This window comes from Schistocerca nitens, chromosome 8, assembly GCF_023898315.1.
Source record: "Schistocerca nitens isolate TAMUIC-IGC-003100 chromosome 8, iqSchNite1.1, whole genome shotgun sequence".
NCBI classification, from domain to species: domain Eukaryota; kingdom Metazoa; phylum Arthropoda; class Insecta; order Orthoptera; family Acrididae; genus Schistocerca; species Schistocerca nitens.
This window is the reverse complement of record NC_064621.1, coordinates 41337804-41363811: the sequence shown is the minus strand read 5'-3', so window position 1 is coordinate 41363811 and position 26008 is coordinate 41337804. Positions and strand designations below refer to the sequence as shown.

Sequence of the window (26008 nt, the reverse complement as noted above, 5' to 3'; positions counted from 1 at the left end):
CCATGCCTGCTCAACTTCTTCACATAGCACTGTAAGACTTATTGGTTGGCAAGTTGCACGAGTCATTTCTTGTCCCGTCAAATCCCACACCTGCTCGACTGGAGACAAGTCTGGAGGTCATGCTGGTCAAGGATATTGCTGCACTTCTCGAAGAGCACGTTGAGTTTCATGGGCCGAGTGTCGGCGCGCATTACCCTGTCGGAGTAACACACCACCTTCCTGTTGCAAGAAAAGCAAAAGAAAAGGTCTAACACCATTCTGCATGTGCTGAGCGCTGGTTACCGTGCTCCCCAGAAACCCCAAAGGCGAACGAGAGTTGTAGCTTATCGCACACCAGTGCATAGGGCCTGGGGTGGGGCCACTGTGTTTTGCACGAATGCACACTACGACATAGTACTCACCAGGTCTAAGTCATGCATGCGAAAGACCATCACTTCCGTACAGGCATAATATCCTGTCACAGCTGACGGCCATGGTGGGCCATTCCATCTTTCAAGTGATCCTGTGAAGGCACCAGGCGAGCCTGCATGTCAATGGTCTGAGTGGAAGACAGGCTAGAGTTGTGCATACCTGTAGTCCCACTTCTAATAACTGGTTCAAAACAGTTCGTATTGATACACCTGGGCTCACAAGCCATCTGTGCTGTGGTAGCTGTATGATCTGCCTCTGCTACCTTTACAATACGACAAACCTGGTGGGTGTATGTGCTGCATGGATGTCCAGGACTGCCTCTACAGGTGTGACGATGTTCGTGTGACCACCGATACCAACGTTATTTCACAACTGACACAGCACATCCAACTTGTGTGGCGGTTCTCCAAAAGTACCATCTCACAACTTGGAAAGCCACAATTTGACCCCTTTCAGACTCGTTCAGTTGGCTGTTGGAAGCACGATTGTATCTCCGTGGCACGGTTACCTGCTTGCTGCTCCATTTGCACCATACTGAGCCTTCTGACTGTGAGCATTACCTTTTAAAGGGTACGCACAGATAGCGCGGTGGTCGCTATGACATTTTACTGTCTGTTGGCGGAAGCTGTAAAGACCATTATCAGTAGATCTACTATCCCCCCTGTGGCATATGCGGTCTTTGGATCAAATTCGACGTCGTCTTTCCAGACACACGAATTTTTTTTCCAGCAGTGTAGATATAGACACACACACAATGAGTGTCCTATGCCTTTGACACACGGCACAAGGCAAATTACAATCTTCAAAAGAAAATTACAGATAGATGGCGCTGTGGTGCTGGTATCACTTTGTACTGCACAATGATATAAGTGTCACTAATATACAATGAAAAAAAGCCAGAAAAAAGACGAATAGCTATTAATGGAGCGAAAAACTATTGAAAGAAGATGCTTTCAAAGAGAACTGTGATTCCATTGTCACTACAATTATACAGGGTGTGACGGTTATAAATTCAGGTATTTTTATAGATGGTAGCGGAATGTGCACACATACCAGCGTGTTACTTGTTTGCCCTCTGCGTCAAACAGTCTTCCCACAAACAGGTTACAAACTTTATGATCTGATGTTTTCTGCATAGTGATAGCTGCACCACTAAGTGTACAACACATGTCGGTATAGACTGCCTGTTTTGTGTCCGTGCATCCACATTTCAACACCTGACTTGCTGCCCAAGGGAAAATAACTATTAATGGCCTACTCTTGCCACATGTGCCTGGAAGTACCAACCAACCAGAAAACATACTACTCCTAACAGCTACAATCATAAGTATGTAAATGAAGTAAATACTGATGCAATGTTCGCTACACTGTCCTCAGTCACCCACAGTCACTTATACCAGTTACTCCTGTATATCTGGCATAGCGGTTATAATGTGGATTAAAGCATGTACGAGTACAAGGACGCATAACTATCTTCTTTTCTTTGCTCATTATGTAAAAGTGTAATAGGAGTGAAATGAAAATCGATGATACTGCTACAATACACCCTCCGCCTTGCACTGCACAGTGGCTTGTAGAGTATGTGTACAGATAATGTGCATGCAGACCATGCTGTAGGAGGGATGTAATTCGAGAAGACTAGTTGCAAAATGCTTGTAAGAACTTCATAGAGTCGATGATTGATAAACGAGATATGACATAAATAAACGTAACATATTGTGTCCATAAAGAAGCAAACATATCCATCAGTTTTCGTTACACTACTGGCAGTAAACCATTGGAATCAGTATCAGGCAACATAATACCTTACTGCAGAATGTTTATACTGTATATTAAAACTTGTAAGAGAATCAGATGCCATGGTGAGGTTCAATGGCAGAATCTTAAAAAAAGCAACTCATCACCCACGGAGTAAGCAGTCAGCAAATCATCTTTTCGACCAATTAAATCTTCCCACAAACGGCTCGAGATATTGCAGTTACATCTATATGTATTGTATCAGCACGTGGTGGACAGGTTATCATTGTTACTCCATGGGTTTTGAGAAGTCAAAACGTCTTAAGCTGCAACTGTTCCACGAGTATTACTTTTCCACTGGTCTTAAGAAAATGATGCAATGTATCGAAATAATTAGATAGATGGCTATTAAGGAAGTAGTTTTAGCTTCCTGCTGCAGATGGATGAGATGTACGATACACTATCCCAAATCTGATGTCAGAAACTGATATTAGCTGCTCTGTGCTTCGAACTCAATGACTTTGTCACAGACAGAAGAATGTTGACTTGCATTCTTCCTCACTGGTTTCATCCCTCCCTCAAAACAGTGCCCAATGCCAGTCACATTACAATGAGTGATTTTGTCTTCCCTCGCTTGTGCGGAACGATCACTGTGTATCAGAGTAATGCTGAATTTTACAAAATATAATGTTACTTTTGATGGTACTCTCTCACCTACACTGAGTTCAGGAGTCCATTTAATTGTTGCACAAAATAGCGTGCAAATATCTAGTGACGTTGAATAAGAAATCCTTCTCGACCACTTTTAACTTTCGGCATCATTTCAGTTTCTTGTCCACTACACGAAATTTCGTTAATGTCCAAAAATCTCAGTATGTGATTCATAGACCAACAACAGGGCTGTTGATATAAATCGTCACGGAATGCTGTCACTGGCAGTAAGATGGAAATAGCGTAATTCGAGGAGAATAAGAAGTTGCAAGGTGGCGTCCTATCTGGGCCATGCACTGCAAGTGAAAGGCCCTCAGTATCCGACAATTATCATTTTTATTACACAATTGAGGGTTGCCATGGCAACAGGCAAAGCGCGGAAGTCATGTTAAGGGTTCCACACGCCTAATTATAGCTATCACAGTTCTGTTAAAGACACGATGAGCACAAGCTGCATTGCAGTAAAAATCTTGTATTATGAAGAACTTTTCCGTGGTAGAGTTCTCTGCCAGGAACCACTGCAAGTGGGCTCGGTGCTGAGCAGTCGGGGAGAGATTTTATAACACCCACAGAGAGGGTCACCCTAGTCTAGGGTGACCAAATTATTTTCGGTGAAAACCGGGACACATTCACCCGGGTGCCAATGGACACCTCATTCCACATGTACCCAGGTTTCTTATTTTTAAATGTTAATGTTTTGTTGATACATTTTGTTAATCCGATTATTATAACTAATAAGAGGATACAAAAGATTGATATAATCTAGATTATTTGTATAATTAATGACATTTAATAAACGTATACAGTAATAAAGAAATGTATTACGATTTTACAAGATTTTACAGCCATTCATCTTTTAATCAGTTAATATTAACATGAGCTTTAATATTACTGAGCACTTGTACATGGAATTGACTGTCCTTGGAGAAAAGGGTATTTTTCACTGCCCCCAGCCTTCTTGATATTGTCTTTGTTATTTGAGACAGTGATAAAACTCGGCACAATCCATTTTGTGGTTGTACAGGATCCGCAGGATTGCTTCAAGAGAGTCCACCTCCATTCTGTTTCTTTCATCAATCCACTGGATATTTATGAACGAAAATATTATTTCCACATTGGCATTATGGGCTGGGATTGAAAAATAAATACCTTGCAATTATTACCAACTCAGAGTAATGCTGAAGACAGTCACAGCTTTTAAAAAAACTCACCCATCTCTCATGACATTCCGATGATGTTTTTTTTTTCATCATTCCACTTGCGAAGACTTTCTTCAACAAAATTTGTCAGTATACCGAACTGATCAAAGAGAATGGAATCATCGATTTCAAATAAAAAACTGTCTCTTCAACACTTTCCCATTTTGGCACTCTCTTCAGTAACATCCAATCACCGGCGATGAGGGTAAATATGAGGCGCTCCACTTGCTGAGATATTCTACACAAGTGTCATAAAACTTGTTAACTTCTTCTCTAAAACTCCTTTCCGCTGCTTCTGATACTTCTGCAGAAAGATTTAACATTAAAAGAAATGAACTGCTGTTCTCTCCTCTTAGTAACAGTTTCCAGAGTATTTTTCAAAACATCATTTACCTCTATTACACTTTTCGTGCTTCCCTCAATTTCCTTTATCGCATGCTGCAAAGTGCTAAGCTGACTGTGAATGAACCATAAGTAGGCTTCACTTAAAGGGTTACTGAAAAATTGAACCAATATTTTGGGGGCTTTGTCTTCATTTAGGAAAAAATCTTTTAACGGTTCAAACAGGCGGATTACTCTTTCAACTAATGGAAACAGTGATAACCAGCGAGTTTTCGAGTGACACATTACATTCATATATTCAGTTCCCACATAATCACAGAACTCCTTTACCCTCTCTGTTCTAACAGTATATATGTCAAAGTGTGAGTATACCTTCATGACGATAGTTTCAACATCACAGCTTAAACTGTCAGCAGATGTCTGCACGCTATTGTGTAAAACATGTGCAGGGCACCCTATGCCATCAATGTTTTCATGCAATGTTGCCTTTAATTTGGTAAATAGGTTGCATTTGCCTTGTCTTTTTAAACCACCAAAGTTTTTGTTGGTGTTGTCTCCACAAAATGCCACACATTTATTTTTCTCAAGCTCAAACATTTCGATAGTATTCATACAAAATCTTGAAATTTCGCCATATGTTTCATTAGGTAGGGAACTCACCTTCAAAAGTTTGGTCTGAATTCCACGATTAATATCGAAAAACTGAACAACAAACGGAAATATTTTAGTGGCCTTATTATTGCTGGCATCAGTGGATTTCCCGTAGAAAGAAGACTTTTTGATGTATTCAAGGCTTTCCTTTACACTCTGGGGAGCAATAACTCCTTTCACTAAGGCTGACACTTTAGTTCTTGCTGAACTACACTTTTTTGCAATGGAAGAATCATCAAACATAATGCTGTTAAGCTTATTAGTACAATCACTAGATCTATAAGTTTGGTGATGTTTTACCGTGTGGTAGGCTAGTGTAAGCTCGGCTGCTCGAACTTTCGTCTCTTCACTTGACTGATGCTTCACAAAAAATTTTGTAGAATTTTACTGCAGCTCGGTGCACTGTATCTGTTAATGTGTTTCTTTGACCTGATGTGATCAACTATGTCGGAACGTCCTCCATGACTTATACTAATAAAACAGTTACATACGGAACACTCTGCTTCGTAATCAAAATGACCTTCCATTCCTTGGAATAACAGTCACTGAACTTGCAGGCACGTTTCGGCATTGCGTTTCACAGTACTGCAGCAATAATACCACTAATATGAGAAAAAACTATTGCAGTTTGTCTGACAAAACATCAACTACTACACTGTTCTGACAATGAGTGTGTGATTAAGTGGCGCGACAATCGGACGGTTTCATAGCTCTGTTACAATAATACAAGTTACTACTTGTTGGCCAAAGTACCGCTCAAAGTGAATTATTGCCTGAGTGTATCAATACTGATACTGTGATTACTAGTATGGGACAATGGAGGTTTTAGACAATTAAGCTAATATAAATTAATTTCTTGTGTTGTATTTCCTTTAATATAGCGAAATCCCAAAAATTTGAGAAAGTTTCGCGAAATGAATTCCGGGACTTTTGAGCGTCCCGAAACAAATTTTCGGGACACCGGAACACAGGGATGAAAACCGGGACAATCCCGGTTTTCCGGGACGTTTGGTCACCCTACCCTAGTCGGCATGCTGTACAGATGTGTCCCTCTGATCTAACCCTGGACCGGACGCCCATACCAGACAAAGGCGACGCCGCTACCGGGCGGCAGAGGGACGCTCCGCGAATACTGAAAACGGCGCCGATGTGGCACTCGGCCCACTCACCTCAGACAACGGGCGCCTCCCAAAAACAACGCTCATTGGACAGTCGCTGGGCGTCCAGTCAGCGAGCAGGAGTGACGATGGTTGGACAGTTCATAAGAAAATTATTACTACTGAACGGGTCAGGTCGCAGAGCGCCAAGCCCATCTGATAGTTACAGAAATTAGAGACTCTCACGTTTTGGGTTCGAAGCAAAATTTGGAAATTTGTGGTAAGTTCGTATGGGACCAAACTGCTGAGGTCATCGGTCCCTAGGCTTACGCACTACTTAATCTAACTTAAACTAACTTACGTTATGGACAACATACACAACCATGCCTGAGGGAGGACTCGAACCTCCGACGGGGTGAGCCGCGCGAACTGTGCGAAGGCGCCTAGACCGCGCGGCTGCCCCGCGCCGCAGGTTCGAAGAGAAACAGTCGCTTTTGCTCCGCTCTGTGCGACAGAGTGATAGCGAAGTTTTGTACGGTTTTTCAAAATGGCGTGACCGATGCAACTCACAGTTATTCACACACGGGTGTGCAAGCCTAATAACACCACAGTACGATCGTTAGGCGCGTGCAATCGCGTAGTTCAAACTCAGTCAGTGACAATACCACACGTGAATCGGCGCAAAACAGTGTCTCCAAACTTTTTAGTCCGCAGGCCACATGGACTCCTCCACGAAGTCATAAGGGCCAAGATCTACCTAGTGTGATTAAAGCACCCTAGCACTCCATGATGTAATGTAATGTAAGGCTAAAGGAAAGATGAAATCGCAAAAATCTAAGGTTGTGGGAATAGCCAGGACTGAAACGAAGTACAATTTTTATTTAATTACATAATTTTGATTGGTGGACGTACCTGACCGAAATTCTGGCGTATTTTATTCTGGCGAATTTCACCGACAAAAAAGTATGTTACTGCACATTCAACACGAAAGCGTCCTGCAAAGTAACGAAATCTCAAAATCATTGTTAGCAACACTATTAATGCAAGACAGAACAGAGGTAGAGTATGTCAACACATTGTTATTTCAAGCGGCCCAACAATAAGTTTACTTGCGTAGTAGCGAGTAGCAGAGCCAATGTCGTGGTGTATTGGTCGCGATAGGCCTCGAAACTCAATTGTTGGCAGTATACCGGGGCAGGATACCGGGGATGTCCGGCTAGCTAACGCGGAGACCCCTGACGTAGACGATGACATAATGTCTGCATTCTGGAAATGATTCCAAGCAACGCGCGAACAACGACGCGCAGAAGATACGAAAGAACGCGAACAAGAACTGTTAAAGAAAGAAATGATAATTAGATCAAGACCCCACCCAGTCGACATCAACGGGGACAGTTGAAAATTTGTGCCCCGAACGGGACTCGACTCTGGGATCTCCTGCTTACGTGGTAGACGCTCTATCCATCTGAGCCACCGAGGGCACAGAGGATAGTGCGACTGCAGGGATTTATCCCTCGCAGGCTCCCTGTGAGACCCACATTCCCAACTTAATGTCGTAGTGCCCCTGCCCATTACACTCATTACTCGCGGCAGAAAATCTTACCGAGTCCTGTGAGAGTTCGTGCAATACGTGTGCATCCGCACAGAAGAAGAAGGTCAGTAGCCGGTTAGTCTTAACTGTATGAAGATGGTGTCTGTTCTTTCGGACATGTCCGAAAGAACAGATACCATCTTCTTATGTTAGAGAAAGAACGAAAACGCATTGCGGACAAGGCAGAACTCCGGGCTCAGTTTGATAAGTTACAAAACGTCGACAGAAACTGTTAACGACACAGTACGTAAACAGAACGAAAAAAATAGATACCCTACGCGCGGAAGTCGCGGAAGTAAACCCAACATCCACTTCTGCCAAAAGAGTCGCCCGTGTACGACGAGTGGGCGCCGCCACTGCTGGTAGAGCGTCACATGTCGCCAGAAACAAAGCGAAACTTGCAGTTTCGACGACTACGATGACATCTAAGGCAGACAACGACAGGTTTGCTGCAGGAGAGCAGAAAATTTCTGAACAGATCTCCATTCATCAGGAAAACAATACGCAAAAATTCGAGTTAATTGGTCGAAGGATCAAAGGCTTGGAATAGAAGATCAACACTCAAAGTCCACGTATCGACAACTCGTCAATTAATTATACACCGTTGTCACCCTGTACTTCCGCACCGTAGGACACAAACATACGAGCGCTGTGAAGTGCTTCCTCACCGCACTACAAATGAATCTCAGCGACAGCACTATTCCAGGTTGAAAACACGGAGCCGGCCTCTGTGACAGAGCGCTTCTAGGCGCTTCAGTCTGGAACCGCGCGACCGCTACGGTCGCAGGTTCGAATCCTACCTCGGGCATGGATGTGTGTGATGTCCTTAGGTTAGTTAGGTTTAAATAGTTCTAAGTTCTAGGGGACTGATGACCACAGAAGTCCCATAGTGCTCAGAGCCATTTGAACCATTTTTGAAAACACGCACTTCCAACAACAGACACAATGACAGATTGTATCAGCGGATATTGCATTTGACTTCAAGCACTACCTGACTACTTGGAAATTCGCGTGGGAAAGACAGTTCCAAAAAGCATTCCCAACGCCCTGGCCGTTTTATGCAAAATTAGTGTTTGTGTACACGTATACGGACGATAAGATGCGTCGCGAGTACTGCGATTGATACGAATCATTCATAGCAAAGGTCAAGGCACTCTACTCGTCACCAGTACAACAATCACGTGTAAAACACGAGATTATAATGTGCCCCGACCTTGAAGCTACCCGATATGAGTTCCACGAAGATGCTAGAAGCACTAATGCGGAAAAAACAGTTTCTCGACTCTCCACATTCGGAGCGGGACATCAAAGGAATCTAATATTTGAAACTGCCTTTCACCTATCAACAGGTCTCGGTAGGGCGTTGCCAGGAAGATGTTGCCACGTTTCTGCACCTTTCGCAAGAGGCAGCCGTGGTGATTGACCATCGCAAGAAAACCGAAGGCAAAAACAAAACGGACAGAATAACACTCAGTCATGCGGAAACAACGGGCGAGGTAACTACTCCAAATACAATAACGAGTACAACGACAACAATGGTAAACACATAGCAACGGTGGTTACCACAGCAGTCAGCAAAACGACAGGAATTGTCGCGACCTGGGACAAAGTTCACAACCCAACAAAGAAACTAACAGCCAGCGCTTCATTGAACGGAATGGCGAGCTCGTCGAATTGCGGGGTCCTAACTCGACCCCGCATTCTGACAACAACGCAAACAACCGCAGTTGACGGCAAAGGCGCGCTAGACCATCCCGTAATTCGCGACACAACAAACAAGAACAAGAGTCAGCGAGTCTCATCGGCTGTGAGGACATACGGGATGTACTCGCGAATGAGGGGGAGAAGGACAGTAATCCTGCCCTCCACCCGTCATCTCAATCACAGTCGCCTGTGGCGGCGCTCGGCGCCGGCGACCGCTGATGGCCTCTCGCCTGTGAGGGCCTCGCAAGAAAGTTGTTGAAGCTGTTACAGTTTTAGCTATTCAGTTGTCCGTCTCTTATTTCCGTATGAATGTAACGGCAACACTATGACAGGTAAGCAACATTACAAGGCGTATCTTGGTGTACACCTATGCGGCAACACGCCAAGCGTGACAAGTCTGGGACTGTACACTTGTTCTGGTAGGCCTATTACATCACCCGATTCGCGCGGAATATACCTGTCGCGAATCAGCGCATGTGCACTACAGTACAGTAATGCATGGAACTCGAAAGAGACTGTTTTGTTGTAAAGTCATTCATGCAGGCTAAAATATGTTGTAAGATGAATTATATACTTAGAGAGAAAGCTGATTGCCATAGTAAAGAAATATGCATGTTAAACGGAAAATACACTTACTTTTATTTATATCATATTCACAGCCTGCTTGGTATGCACAGTTTTTCCGAACTGATACTTCGGTCCAACAACAAGCAAATGCAACAGTGCTCTGAGGAAGGAAAAAAAAAGTTCAAGTGCGTGGGAAATATCATGGGACACTACTTAACCTAAACTATCCTAAGGACAAACACACACACCCATGCCCGAGGGAGGACTGGAACCTCCGCCGGGATCAGCCGCTCAGTCTATGAATGCAGCGCCTAAGACCGCTCGGCTAATCCCGCGCGGCTCTGAGGAAGAGACAACACAGGCGGGGGCATTGTCTTGGCCAGTAATGAATTCTCTCTCTGAAATCAATTCTACCAACTGACACTTCATTCTTCTTTCAAGTTATTGAACTGGTACAAGTGAACAAGTCTTTTATCTCTGAAGGAGCGGTTGTACCAATTTCAGCCATACATACTAAAGGAACCCCGTCCTACGGTAAGTCAGTATACAAATACATTTCTTGGCGTATTTATTTGGCTGCTGTCATACATGACAGATAAAAAAAAATATTCTGCCATGCATGATAATCGCACAGCCTATTTATGAGATTCATTCAAATGAAACCTGGCCAGTGCGTCTACCTTTGCGTTACACGTAAGGTGGCACCACGTAGCTGCAGATATGGTGGCGCCATCTATTGGTAGAAAGACTGACGCGTGTGCACCGTTTGATGTTGCATAGATCCAGTGTGGTTTCACACCAAAGAGATGGTGGTCACACAAGTTATCGTCCACTACCGAACATGCAGGCGAGTAAGCAGGAACGACGAGGAGTGATTAGATTCTTGACGGCGGAGCGAGTTGGAGGCCGGGAAATGTATCGACGGATGAAGAATGTGTACGGTGAGTACAGTCTGCGTCGTTCAGGTGTTGTGGAATGGCGCAAACGATTCCTTGAGGGGCGCGAGTCACTGGACAGGCTCATCGTGTTATCACACCGGAAATGGTTGCGGAAGCGAATGCTTTAATCTTGGACAACCTCAGAATCACCGTGGACGAGATCCATCGGTTACTGGGTATTAGCGTGCGAACCGCCCGAACTATAATGCATCAACACGAACTTTCAAAAAATCTGTGAGCAGTAGAAGAGAGGGTGGGACGTGCGCCAGAAAGGCGTGTACTCACAAAAACGTGAGCGCAACTACTCAGTTACAGATTTGGAGGCACTCGCCGTGATCTGGGCATTTCAAAAAGTTCCGATACATCCTTTACGTAAGGTAGAAAATAGTATACATAGACTACAAGGCGATTGAGAGTTTTTGCTGACACATACAAACGTCTTTCCCGCTGGGTGCTACTATTACAAGAGTACTCCTTTCATATTGTACATAGAGTATGAAAGGCAGCGACAACATATTAGCAAACTCCTTGTCTCGGTCTTCGATAGGCTTCCAAGAAACCATCGAAAATGATCTTGAAGGGGACCACTTTAGCCTCTACCACGTGAAGAACGTAGTATATGAGGAATATGAAAGACATCCGCTGTCAACAAGACGGCGATCCTAAAATACAGCCTTTTTAGCCTTTGGGAAGTGCTGTGAGTTTCGACGACATCCCTTCGGCCTTAACATCTCATCAGCCACACACATTCGTGGCCTACGCAGTACTCTCGGCGAGTTTCTCTAGGGGAGAGTAACAAAGCAAAAGTACAAAGATAAGCCAGTGTTACCAACAGAGCAAAGGAACTCTATTCCACCGTGGGTGCAGCGATGACGCGATGTGGACACTCAGTCGATCAAGTCATTTGGCACACCCATATCGACTATGGCTACTCTGGGGCAAGGAAGTGCTTTCTTTAGCTGAGAATCCTTGTTCGTTTCAGTGACATGGAAAGGCGGATTAGACGTGTACTTTCAGTATGCAAATCATGCCGGAAATCCAAACATATCACCAAGAGCCTGCAGGCATACCCAATAATCTTAAACACTTGGCTGCAGCAGACCTCATTGGACTACTCCCTCACACAAAAGAGGGTACTGCCACATACTGGTATTTCTGGAGCTGGCCTCTAAACTCGTCACTTTGACACCACTGAAACGCGCAACGGCATTACCCTTGTCAAAGGCGTTTCAACGGGACTTCTTGCCTCAAATAGGCCATGTAGAAAAATTGATTACAGACAGTGTTCCACAGTTCCGTTATAACCTATGGAAGGAAACGTTGCTCAAATATAAGGCAAAGCCAGTCTACATATCGTCATATCATCCGAGTTCAGACCATACCTAACGCGTGGAATCTGTGTCGAGCACATTGCCCAAAACAGCATGCAACCTGGGAAGTATCCCTCACAGACTTCCAATATATGGTTAATGAGACCCCACATCGCATTACCCGCCTCACCCCTTTTCGGGTCCTCAGGAATAAACAGCCTGTCGACATGATTAGAAAAACTGTCGACTTTCCCCAAAGGGATAAAGACCTACGTGAGCATCTTGTCGATATGGCGCTCAAACGCATAAAGGTGGCAGCGATCAGCAGAAAAACACGCGCCGACAAAAAGGCACACGTCAGGAAATTTAATGTCGGAGGCAAAGTCCCCTTTAAATCAATTCGCCTGTGAAATAAGGCCCAGCGTAAACGTCACAAATTCTTCTCTATCTACAACGGGCCGTTCCGTGTCAGAAGGGTGCCACATGAGAATTCGCTAAAACTGGAAGTCGACGGGACTAAATCATGTCTCCCATGCGAAACATTTTCCGGAATGAACAGTGTCCATTGCTCGCCCGCAAGAAAACTGTAACACGTGACCCGTGAAATCTTGCCTCATGTGTACATAGTAGGTAGATTTTCCGTAATTTTATCGTTATTTTGAGCCTAGTTTTATGCATTTTTAATCTTGATTTTTCTTTCTCTTTCTTCCTTTGTTGCTGGGAGTTCACGATTTTATGTTCTTATCCATTCTCTTCGTCTTGTTAGCACCGGTTTGTTTGAATTAAGCACCAAACCCTATCATTGGGCGGGTTGCCGCAGGCACTACGTCAGTTAATTTACTGCTTGTAAATTAATTTAACCTGGCAATAATTTCATATCTTGTTTGATACATAATTCTCATAAATTCTGTGGAATTACCACGCATTCGGGTGATGGAATGGGGGAGAATGGGGAAATATGACGTAGAAAAACACCCGCGGAAAGTTGATTGATTCCTACCGGTACCGAGTTTGTGTCTGTGAAGCCATTGAACAGTTTCCTCTCACGTACATAGTGTCGAAACTGACGCTTTTCCAGTTACTTCGGAATCGTGCCGGCACAGCCTTACCACAGACGTATTGGTCCCCGCGACGGAAGTACGAGATGACAGTTCTCTGTAGGCGGACGCTTTAAGTGGTGATGGCGTAGCTGCTATGCGGAGAGCCACGCCCTGACCACTAACTGCATTTGCTCTGGCAACTCCCCACGCACATGTTGCGTATGGGTGGAGTGCCGTTCTTCAAAACGGGTCGCTTGTTCGGCAATTGTAAATGCCTCTGACCGACGTCGACCCTACACTAACCGCCTTACGCACACTTCCCCTCGACATTCACAATTGTCGACGACGTGTTTCTAGTTGCACAATTACTAATGCCCGTCTACGAGTTTCAGACTGACTACTTGTTAAACAATACGGGATGAAAGCAACGGCCTCACATTCGCCCGGACTGATGAGATCTCTCACCTTCCACTGACGTTCTACTGTGCAATGTTGTTGAACGCCAAGATGGATTTGGCAGAGCTCCCCAACAGAGAGATACACACAATCACATCTAGACTTTCTCTGCAAAAGTTTTTTTACGGTTTTCCGTATTTTGTAGCTGCTTAACTCCCTGTTTATTTTTTACTCAGAAGATCAAGAGCTGCACAACAATGGCGCCACATTAACAGGACACTCACTCTGTTATTCTTATCAAGAGGTAGCGTTAGGCATGATTTGCACGATCAGACTACCACATGCATCCTACAATAAATACTAGCATGTTAGGATTCGATCTGTCTGCTAAGATAAGCTTGCATGTTACTTTATGACATGCATAACTTAACGTCAGAGTTGCATGTTTACTAATTCAGAGGGCCAGTTATTTGGTGTTGGCCACGTTTCTTCCTTCGCTTTGGCCATAACCACAATGTCGTAAGAAGTTCAAAAAATGGTTCAAATGGCTCTGAGCACTATGGGACTTAACTTCTGAGGTCATCAGTCCCCTAAAACTTAGAACTACTTAAACCTAACTAACCTAAGGACATCACACACATCCATGCCCGAGGCGGGATTCGAACCTGCGACCGCAGCGGAGCGCGGTTCCGGACCGTAGCGCCTTATAACCACTCGGCCAACCCGGTCGGCGTAAGAACTTCTCCGCTGTCACAGTACACATGTGCTATCCCAACTTCCTAGTAACAGCTTAAGTTCTTTTCTTATATTTCTGTAACTACTCATGTTAGGAGTACATACTCTAAATTAATTCGTGTATTGTGCTAATATTCTCTTTTAATCCATTGGTATTCTGTAAATAATTGATCTTTATCATGCTAATGAAATGAGTAAGTAACCGAAATTTATTCGTGTTGTGTACTGTTGTAATATTCTTATTCAATCCATAGGGTTTTAGTAAACAATTGATCTTTGTAATGATAATGATACGTTACGAGTATGTAATCTAAATTTATTCAGTAGAGCGGCTCTAGGCGCTTCAGTCCGGAACCACGCGGCTGCTACGGTCGCAGGTCCGAATCCTGCCTCGGGCATGGATGTGTGTGATGTCTTTAGGTTAGTTAAGTCTAGGGGACTGATGACCTCAGATGTTAAGGCTCATAGTGCTTAGAGCCATTTGAACCAATCTAAATTTATTCAGATGTTGTCTTTTTCTGATATACTCATTTCATCCATAAGTTTTTGTAATAATTGAAGTTTCTGATGACAATGATACACTACCACATATATTAACGTAATACGAGAAGAAGTATCTTGTTGACTCTATGTCGGCACACGTCCACATCATTTACACACACTGTCCTTTCTAAAATATACCAAGCATTATTTTATGTAATTTCTGTCTCTTTATAAGAAGTTATAAGGCCAGAAGTCATTTCGATAAGGAGTTTAAATCATATGAGATATTTCATTGGTAGAACTAGCACGCCGACACAACTCCCTCCACAACAGGCTGCTGAAAAGGTGTTGGCAGCGCAGCCTGCCCTGCTAAGGACCCGCTATCTCCCTGTCTGAGGGGCTAACGGCTTAGCGACCCCGTGCGCCACCGTCTTTGATGACTGCTGTACCTGCTTACAGGCGCTCCTCGGAGCTCGCCGTGGAGCACTGCCCCGTTGCAGGGTCACCCCGAGTAAATCCCCCTACAAGCCACGGCCGACGTCCAACGACACGCAGGCCATCGCACACGAGCTGACAGACTGCACGTGCCTGCGAACGACATACCAGCTGGCTCCTGCCAACGGGGCTTCGAGAGCGCCTCTGGCATCCCCAGATGGTGGACGCATGCCAGACGCGCGTGCCACGCCGTGTCAGAGCCGGAAACTGCAGCCACACACTGCTGATCGCAACACCAAAAGCGATGCCCCCTCACGCCCCGTGCCACTCCCTCTCTGACGCTACACCCCGTAACCACGCCCCGCCGCAGACCGTGTGCAGCAACACCACTTCGCACATGTGAGCCAACAAGCAAGTGCTGAGGTCGTGTGAAGTGTATCTTTGAATGATTAGGTAACCAAAAGACAGAATGCCACAATCCTTCAGAGACTTTTAATACTTGTGTCCATTTACATACGTGTATATTTTACTTTTTCTTCTCATTTCTTATAACAGATGATTGGTCATATTGATTAAGTGTCTATTTGATATTCTTTTCAAAAATCACATACTATTTGTATCCCAGGGGTCTCCAAACTACGGCCCGCGGGCTGAAACCGGCCCGCGAGGGCCCAGCAAACCGGGCCGCGTTAGCTGGCCGGACATCCCCGGCATCCGGCCCGCCAAATATTTGAGGTGGTACCTATACTGCCAACAATTGAGTTTCGAGGCCTATCGCCACCAGTACATGGCGACATTGGCTCTGCTACTCGCTACAAGACTACATAACTAAACTTATTGTTGCGCCGCTTGAGATAACAATGCGTTGACATACTCTACCTCTGTTACGTCTTGCAGTAATAGTGTTGCTAACAATGATGTTGAGATTTCGTTAACTTTGCAGGACGCTCTCGTGAAGAATGTGCATTGACATACTTTTTTGTCGGTGAAATTCGCCAGAATAAAATACGCCAGAATTTCGGTCAGGTACGTCCACCAATCAAAATTATGTAATTAAATAAAAATCGTAGTTCGTTTCAGTGCTAGCTATTCCCACAACCTTAGATTTTTGCGATTTCATCTTTGCTTTAACCTTACATTACGGTGACCATGGAGTGCTAGGGTGCTTTAATCCCACTAGGAAGGTCTTGGCCCTTATGACTTCGTGGAGGAGTCAATGTGGCCCGCGGACTATACCATAGTATCATTGCCACAGATACTACTATAACGCCGCGCCAACACAAGGTTGGCAGTCCGTCGTCTGCCGAGCACAGCGCACTCTTAGCGGGCTGTGCAGAGCGACGGAACTGGAGTGTGCCTCGTTCACTTCTTAGCTAGATTTCAACCTAGGCAGACGCACTTTCTTAATCGGCCCTCAGCCAGTTCTGTAATGTTTGCATTGATTCTCTGAGGAGGACCTATCAGGCTTAGTCCCTGAGAATATGTTGTATTAGTTCATAGTATTCCATGTTACGAGATTGTCAGTTCATAGCCGCAGCTGCAGTCCTACAAACTATTGAAGATAAGTAATTTAGTGTACTATGTGTTTCTTGAATAATAATCTTTCTAACAGTGTGCCGTACCGCATATTATTGCAACCTGGACTCCTTCAGCTCCTGTCAACTCGGCCTCCTACTTATTTGCATTTAGTAACGAGCTGTAAACACCCACACGTTTTGTGCCTCTAAACAGTGAGGCACAATATATACATGTTCCTCATTACTGCGATTCTACTTATACTAACTGTTCTCACATATATCTGAACGCAAATGTTTGTATAGTAAGTTCACATATCTTTTTTCTCTTTTTTTTTTCTCTCTACACTAGTTTCACAATTCATTTTGTGGGCCTGCAATAGTACTACAGTATCTAGATTGACAAGAGACATTACTGTCCCTACTCCCACTATGATATTTCAATTGCAACTGAAACATATTTATGTGTCATACCTTGAGTGTTTAGTTAAGCGTATATTTTGTGTCTATTATTTGGGATGTGTTTACGTTGTCACTATACGCCGGTTGGTACCCCTTTCATTTTCATCTTGCTCTGTTGTTCAGGGCCAGGAAGTATTCTTTGGCTAGTCCTTTGCACATACCCATTTTTGTAGAATTTCTTATGCTCTGCGCACACCTCCTCGACTCACACGCTGTGCACATAGCCACATAAAATTGTGGTAGCAAGGATGGGAAGGTTGCATCCTATATGGGGCATGCACTACGAGTGCAAGGTCCACAATATTCGCTAATTTGCATTTTTATTACTGAATCGAGGGTTCCCATGGCAACCACTAAAGTGAGGAGATCAAGTTAAGGGATCCACGTGCACAGTTATAGCTATGACAGATCTACACTCCTGGAAATGGAAAAAAGAACACATTGACACCGGTGTGTCAGACCCACCATACTTGCTCCGGACACTGCGAGAGGGCTGTACAAGCAATGATCACACGCACAGCACAGCGGACACACCAGGAACCGCGGTGTTGGCCGTCGAATGGCGCTAGCTGCGCAGCATTTGTGCACCGCCGCCGTCAGTGTCAGCCAGTTTGCCGTGGCATACGGAGCTCCATCGCAGTCTTTAACACTGGTAGCATGCCGCGACAGCGTGGACGTGAACCGTATGTGCAGTTGACGGACTTTGAGCGAGGGCGTATAGTGGGCATGCGGGAGGCCGGGTGGACGTACCGCCGAATTGCTCAACACGTGGGGCGTGAGGTCTCCACAGTACATCGATGTTGTCGCCAGTGGTCGGCGGAAGATGCACGTGCCCGTCGACCTGGGACCGGACCGCAGCGACGCACGGATGCACGCCAAGACCGTAGGATCCTACGCAGTGCCGTAGGGGACCGCACCGCCACTTCCCAGCAAATTAGGGACACTGTTGCTCCTGGGGTATCGGCGAGGACCATTCGCAACCGTCTCCATGAAGCTGGGCTACGGTCCCGCACACCGTTAGGCCGTCTTCCGCTCACGCCCCAACATCGTGCAGCCCGCCTCCAGTGGTGTCGCGACAGGCGTGAATGGAGGGACGAATGGAGACGTGTCGTCTTCAGCGATGAGAGTCGCTTCTGCCTTGGTGCCAATGATGGTCGTATGCGTGTTTGGCGCCGTGCAGGTGAGCGCCACAATCAGGACTGCATACGACCGAGGCACACAGGGCCAACACCCGGCATCATGGTGTGGGGAGCGATCTCCTACACTGGCCGTACACCACTGGTGATCGTCGAGGGGACACTGAATAGTGCACGGTACATCCAAACCGTCATCGAACCCATCGTTCTACCATTCCTAGACCGGCAAGGGAACTTGCTGTTCCAACAGGACAATGCACGTCCGCATGTATCCCGTGCCACCCAACGTGCTCTAGAAGGTGTAAGTCAACTACCCTGGCCAGCAAGATCTCCGGATCTGTCCCCCATTGAGCATGTTTGGGACTGGATGAAGCGTCGTCTCACGCGGTCTGCACGTCCAGCACGAACGCTGGTCCAACTGAGGCGCCAGGTGGAAATGGCATGGCAAGCCGTTCCACAGGACTACATCCAGCATCTGTACGATCGTCTCCATGGGAGAATAGCAGCCTGCATTGCTGCGAAAGGTGGATATACACTGTACTAGTGCCGACATTGTGCATGCTCTGTTGCCTGTGTCTATGTGCCTGTGGTTCTGTCAGTGTGATCATGTGATGTATCTGACCCCAGGAATGTGTCAATAAAGTTTCCCCTTCCTGGGACAATGAATTCACGGTGTTCTTATTTCAATTTCCAGGAGTGTATTTCACGCACAATGAGCATAAGCCGCATTGCAGTAAAAATGACGTATTACAAAGAACTTTTCCATGGCAGAGTTCACTGTTAGAAACCACTGCAAGTCGTAGCTGAGCAGTCGGGAGGAGATTTTATAACACCCACAGAGAGGTCTGCCCGAATTGGCATTCTATGTGGAAGCGTTCCTTTGTTCTTAACCTACACCGGACGCCCCTACCAGACAATGGCAGAGGGACGTCCGTGAATTCTGAAAATGGTGGCGGTGTGGCACTAGAGCCAGTGGCGCCCCCCAAAAACAACGCTGACTTGGACAGCCGCTGGGCGTCCAGACAGCGAGCGGCAGTGACGGTGGTTGGGCAGTTCGTAAGAAAATGGTTACTATTGCACGGGCCCTGGCGCGGAGTGCCAAGTCCTCTGATAGCTTACAGAAATTACTTACATTTTGGATTCGAAGAGAAAAAGTCGCTTTTGCTCCGGTACGTGCAACGGGGTGATAGCTAAGTTTCGTCTTTCGTCCGATAGCACGGACATTAGATGCGCGCATACGCAATCATATGGGGCAGTCGCAGCTGCAACAAGGTGCTGCCCACATCTTCACACCACGTGGCGGCCGCATGCTGTCGTGTCGACATTGCAAAGAATATCACAGGGTAAATATCCGCAGCTCCGGCCATATTCAAGTCGCTTTTGCAGAGATAGGTTCAGAAGGGTACATCAAATGTAAAACAAATCTCGTAAATCAGCTAGAATTTCGTGCGCTCTGACAGTGACAGGAGAGGTGCCAATCCGTATCGAAAACTGATAAAAAAATAGTATTTTTGTGTTAGTTCTCAGTTTTATTTATGCACACTGTGCCATAATTAAACAACAAACATCACGTCATCATCATTTTGAGATGTAAGAACCGAGTAGTAATAAAAATCTCTATCATTCTGCTCAGTATTTCTGGGTTTCAGTTAAAATTCCCCGCCTGTTCCCACAATCCAGTCATTCTTTTGCAGGATTATTTTCGTGTTTTATTGTACTGATACTTATAACATGTGCGGTTGAGTCATCACCTGGAGTGATTCTTCAGCATGGAAAAAGGATTAAAAGTCAGACATTGCGCACAGGAGTCATTGCTGGGGGGGGGGGGGTGTTTCTTTGCAGAATTAGCGTAATGCACGATCTGCACAGCATCTCATGGTGAGGTCAAGTCGGAGGACACCTCCGGAAGTATCCAAAAAAACATTGTTACTGTGCCAGTTATAACCACTTAGGTAGGCAACACAATTTCGGACACCGTTCAGTGTGATGTGACTTTGCAAAGTAATACAGCAGGTTGCGAGAAATTATGAGAAAGTAAGCACACTCAAAAGACTGATGAATAACACCACGCAACTGGAGCTGTAAGCATATCACTACTTACAAAGGTTGCGTACATTTGGTTTTTTCCTCTCCCAATTGGGAACTGCCTTTGCCCATAAACAAACTCACCGAGAATCGCCTATAACGAAAGAGTTTCACTAGGCTCCATCCTCTCCATGCATAGGAAATGAAAGATTTTTGTTTGTTTTAAATAAAGCACATACCTCCACCATTACTTTCCAGTGCTAGTGATGGTGTTAACAATGGGGTAAATTGTTTACAATACAATTTAGTGTGTGTCTTTTTAACACAAAATACATATCTGTTGAAACACTCCTACACGGATTTTCTCACTGTTATTTACAGGTATACTATAATATTACACTGCCTGCTCTAAGGCGTGTTGTTAGTGATATCTTTATTTTAACCCACTATGAAATCCTTTTTATGCTTGGTGGTCGTTAACAGCACTGGTCGGTTGCAGGTAACCCTTTGTATTGTAAATTTAGTGTGTGTGTGTGTGTGTGTGTGTGTGTGTGTGTGTGTGTGCAAACAAAAAAAATGGTTCAAATGGCTCTGAGGACTATGGGACTTAACATCTGAGGTCATCAGTCCCCTAGAACGTAGAACTACTTAAACCTAACTAACCTAAGGACATCACACACATGCATGCCCGAGGCAGGATTCGAATCTGCGACCGTAGTAGCAGCGCGGTTCCGGACTGAAGTGTGCATACATAGTTGTATTTTCCACCATTATTAACAAGTCTACAACAATCATGTAGCGTGAGACTCCTCTCAGGCCGTCTTACAGTGGCATCATTGTTTTTAACACACTAATAATACAGGGGTAAGTTTCTTAAAGTGAAATGTACACTTGGTACATAGCAAGAGAAATTTTTTTTCAGTTTTCTAATTTCTCAACTTGTGATATCAGAGTATTTGTTGAAAGCGCAAACTGTGCTCATTGTTTAACATGGGATATTGGTGTTCCTGTTTAAAGTACAACACTGTGGAAATTGTTTAACATTTGAAGTCTCACACGTATGCGTGTCTTTGGATTAAGATCTTGAAAAATGAGTTTTTGGAATAGTGACAATGGGGGTGGGGTGGGGAGGGGGGGGAGGAATTAGACAAAAACGTAACAAATTACTCTAAACTTTTAAACAGCAACTGGTGGGGGGGGGGAGGGTGAGTCGTACGGTGAAGTACTTACAGAAAATGCCATGACATAATTAAATTATAATGATTCAGTCAATAGGATCATGATTGCATTCGAATTTCCTGCAATTAAAGTTATATTCACTAGCACTTTTCAAGTATGCTAACGCTGGTGCTGGAGCTTCAGAATGATGTATTTACTACAGTGCACTCAAATGGTGAGACTCACTCTGGCCAACAGAAGGAGAAATCTGTTTAATTGATTTGTGGGCTAGTTCACAGAAGGTTATCGATCATATGGAAATTCTCAGCTAGGTGGCATGAGAACATACATTGAATATGAGTGTCTAGCACGATTTCATTCAGTAAAATCTCCTGGCTGCCGCTCCTGAGATTTTTACATGTGTGGGTAGCTTGGTTTTCTCAGATAAACCATGCATATAGTAAGAGCTGCAACAAAACATTGGAAGGCATACACGCTTCGCTGAGAAAGAAAGCAAAAAAAAACTTTTATTGGCACTTTCGATCTCAATGAAACCTCTGACGTACTCGTAACACTAAATTCAGTCACTGTGCTAGATTTTCTTTTTTCAGAAGATTATCCCTTCACCATTCATAATTATTTGGCATATTCTCATCTTGTTCGCTATTGTCCAAAAAATTCCAGCAAAAGACCTGCTTGTTTCTGCAGTCTTTAGACTGTTATGCGTGGACCTCCTGTAGTTCATACCAAATCTGTCACAGTTGCTTCCCTAGAATACCGTCACTGTTTCTGCGCACTGATACCTGTGAAACAGGAACGAAAATTTCAAGCGTTTTATGACTTACCTTCATTTGAATTCCTCTTGCATCCTTTGCATTGTTGATATAAACATTTTCTGTCCGTTAATATTAATTTCAAATGTATTCTGTTGTCACTGAAGGTTCACAATGTTTTGTTACCTGCAGGGCATGGAACCGTTACAACAGTATCTTTTCACTTGTATTCAAAACAGATGCCGCTTACTGTATCGTGCATGTCAACGTCAGTAGAGACGTGAGGAGAGCTATGTGTGGTGAAATGGTTTACATGACACGGAAATAGTCGTCACACCTCATTTTTCTTAAATGTGAGCCTGTGTTCCAAAGCCACTAGAGGCCTACTTCAGGGAACAGAAGGGCACTGGCTGTAGCACTACAGGTAATTAACATCTGAGTGTGTCTTACCGAGGATGTCTTGCTGCGGCAGCCACTTCCGTACGAGGACATTGGGAGGCAGGTTGGTAAGAGTGTCCTCCTCGAACTTCCAAATGACTCGCTGAGGCAGCTCGCGAAAAGCGTCGATGAACGCCTGCTTCTTGTGCTCAGGCAGCGTGGCGCTCCTGACGTTCGAGCCCAGGCTGAAGTAGATCACTCCGTGCTTCGCCCCATCCAAGAAGTCCTTAATGTCCTGCACAACAACAGCTGTCACAGTGTAACTGTCGAACAGGCACGTGCATCATCCTTCACATGAAGAAGAAGAAGAAATCTGTTTCAAAATTGAAAAAGTAGAAATTAAGCACAAAAACAGGCGGGGGGGGGGGGGGGGGGGGAGAATCACTCAGTGAGGCTTCCGCACAAACGTAACTACGTGTACAGACAGTTCATCCATTCCTGGAGTCGAGGATCGACGATTTTTGCCTATTATCGAGACTGATACTGGCAAGAGCTCAGTCCCACTGGTTCAAGACTTTCTAGAATCTGTGAATTTCATGTTTCTAGTTAAGTGACAAGTGAAATATTTTTTCGTGTAATATAACAACAAATAAACAATTTTCGTTTCTTTCCTTTGGTTGTACTGTGGAACTTCGCTTCTTGCCAAATTTCAAGAAGTAATCTCAAGGTTTTGATGACTGAATTTGCGAGTACTGGAAATATCTACATCTATGTGGATACTTCGCAAATTACATATAAGTGCCTGGCAGAGGGTTCACCGAACCACCTTTACAATAATTCTCTATTATTCTTGTAAGTAGGCTGGTTAGGTTTTTATGTTGGTAACGTCACGTAGCGCTCTGTATGAAAATCACTGACTGTGCTGTGTGCAGTCTGTGGCTGGTTGGCACTGTTGAAATATTCGCTGTTGTAGTGTTGGGCAGTTGGATGTGAACAGCGCGTAGCGTTGCGCAGTTGGAGGTGAGCCGCCAGCAGTGGTGGATATGGGGAGAGAGATGGCAGAATTTTGAGAGCGGACGATCTGGACGTGTGTCTATCAGAAACAGTAAATTTTTAATACTGGATATCATGAACTGATATATATATATATATATATATATATATATATATATATATATATATATATATATATAATGACTTTTGAACATTATTAAGGTAAATACATTGTTTGTTCTCTATCAAAATCTTTCATTTCCTAACTATGCCTATCAGTAGTTAGTGCCTGCAGTAGTTAGAATCTTTTATTTAGCTGGCAGTATTGGCGCTCGCTGTATTGCAGTAGTTAGAGTAACGAAGACGTTTGTGAGGTAAGTGATTCATGAAAGGTATAGGTTATTGTTAGTCAGGGCCATTCTTTTGTAGGGATTATTAAAAGTCAGACTGCGTTGCGCTAAAAATATTGGGTGTCAGTTTAGTGTTGATCAGAATAAGTGCCCGCATCTCGTGGTCGTGCGGTAGCGTTCTCGCTTCCCACGCCCGGGTTCCCGGGTTCGATTCCCGGCGGGGTCAGGGATTTTCTCTGCCTCGTGATGGCTGGGTGTTGTGTGCTGTCCTTAGGTTAGTTAGGTTTAAGTAGTTCTAAGTTCTAGGGGACTGATGACTATAGATGTTAAGTCCCATAGTGCTCAGAGCCATTTGAACCATTCAGAATAAGTAAAGAACGAAATGTCTGAATACGTTCAGTTCTGCTCAGGCGTTTGAAAATCGAATAACGCAAGGAATTTATCAGCACAGTAATTCATAAATTTTTCTAAGGGGATGTTTCATTCCATACTCGAACAGCCTGTGGAAAAAAACCTATATTTTCCCACGTGAGCTCTGATTTTCCTTATTTTATTATGATGATCGTTTCTGCCCATGCAGGTCGGCATCAACAAAATATTTTCGCATCCGGAGGAGAAAGTTGGTGACTGAAATTTCGTGAGAAGTTCCCGCTGCAACAAAAAACGTCCTTGGTTCAGTGGTCTCCATCCCAAACCCTGTATCATGTCCGTGACACTCTCCCTCCTATTTCGCGATAATACAAAACGTGCTGCTGTTCGTTGAACTTTCTCAATGTACTCCATTACTCCTATCCGGTAAGGATCTTAGAGAGCGCAGCAATACCTCACAAGAGGACGGGCAAGCGTAGTGTAGGCAGTCTCTTTAGTAGATCTGTTACATTTTCTAAGCGTTTTGCCGGTAAAACGGTTTGGTTCGCCTTCCCCACAACATTTTCTACGTGTTCTTTCCAATTTAAATTGTTCGCGATTGTAATTGCAAAGTATTTAGTCTAATTTACAACCTTTTTATCATCATCGTTCCCGTTTATTCTGCTTTTTCATATAAACTGTCCAAAGGCTATGTGGTACAGGTTTCAGACGAACAGTAAAAGTTTTGTGTGTTTGTGGTGTGTGTGTGTGTGTGTGTGTGTTTGTGTGTGTGTGTGTGTTCTCGTAATGCAGTGGAAGGATAAGACATTCTACTCGCCTCACAGAATGTCGTCTTTATTATTTAGGAACATCCACTTACGTAAAATGTTCAAGGTACATTTGTGGGTGGCTGAAACTTGCTCTGGACAGAATATGAACACACAATCATTGAGGGATGACGGTGTTCAAAGAGTACAGATCTGGAGGAATGGATAGTGGAGGAATTTTACGCAGCTCCCTTGCTCCCCACGTAGTACTACACTGCATCTCCGCCAAAAGTGTTGCCATTCTTAACAGGTCAGCTGCTGTAATGTCAGCTCATTTATTTAAAAAAGTGACTGAATGAACACAAACACTCATTTTCTGCATGAAGTGGTATTATCGTGCATTCTTATGCTTGCTACGACGAACGCTGTACCGACAGACCTCACCTCACATCTTGTACAGGATGTACTATCACGCTTTTAAAACGAATACTGTAGTGGCACAGATGCAATGTACAAAAACAATGAAATCTCCAGCTAAATAAGTGTAAACTCATTCTCGTGGTATGAGTTTTTGGTTGCTTCAATGAGTATTGAACCGAGAACATTGAATCCTGCATTGAATATACTACAAAACAGGCACGTACCACCACCCAGCAGTCCGTAAACATACATTCAGGTATCACGTTCCATATGACAGATTGCCAACTCCGTAACGCTTCTAGGACCTATGAATGACACAATAATCAACGTTGAGCGA

The 26008-nt window shown here is 44.4% G+C and overlaps 1 protein-coding gene across 1 annotated transcript in view; it reads right to left on the bottom strand.

The window, feature by feature from the left end:
- The window catches only part of LOC126199059 (UDP-glucosyltransferase 2-like), a 201678-nt gene that overhangs the window by 14916 nt on the left and 160754 nt on the right, over positions 1-26008 (bottom strand). Inside the window, exon 5 of the mRNA XM_049935771.1 lies at positions 22866-23088. Coding sequence (XP_049791728.1) covers positions 22866-23088 — 223 coding nt within the window. The remainder of the gene's footprint in view (positions 1-22865; positions 23089-26008) is intronic.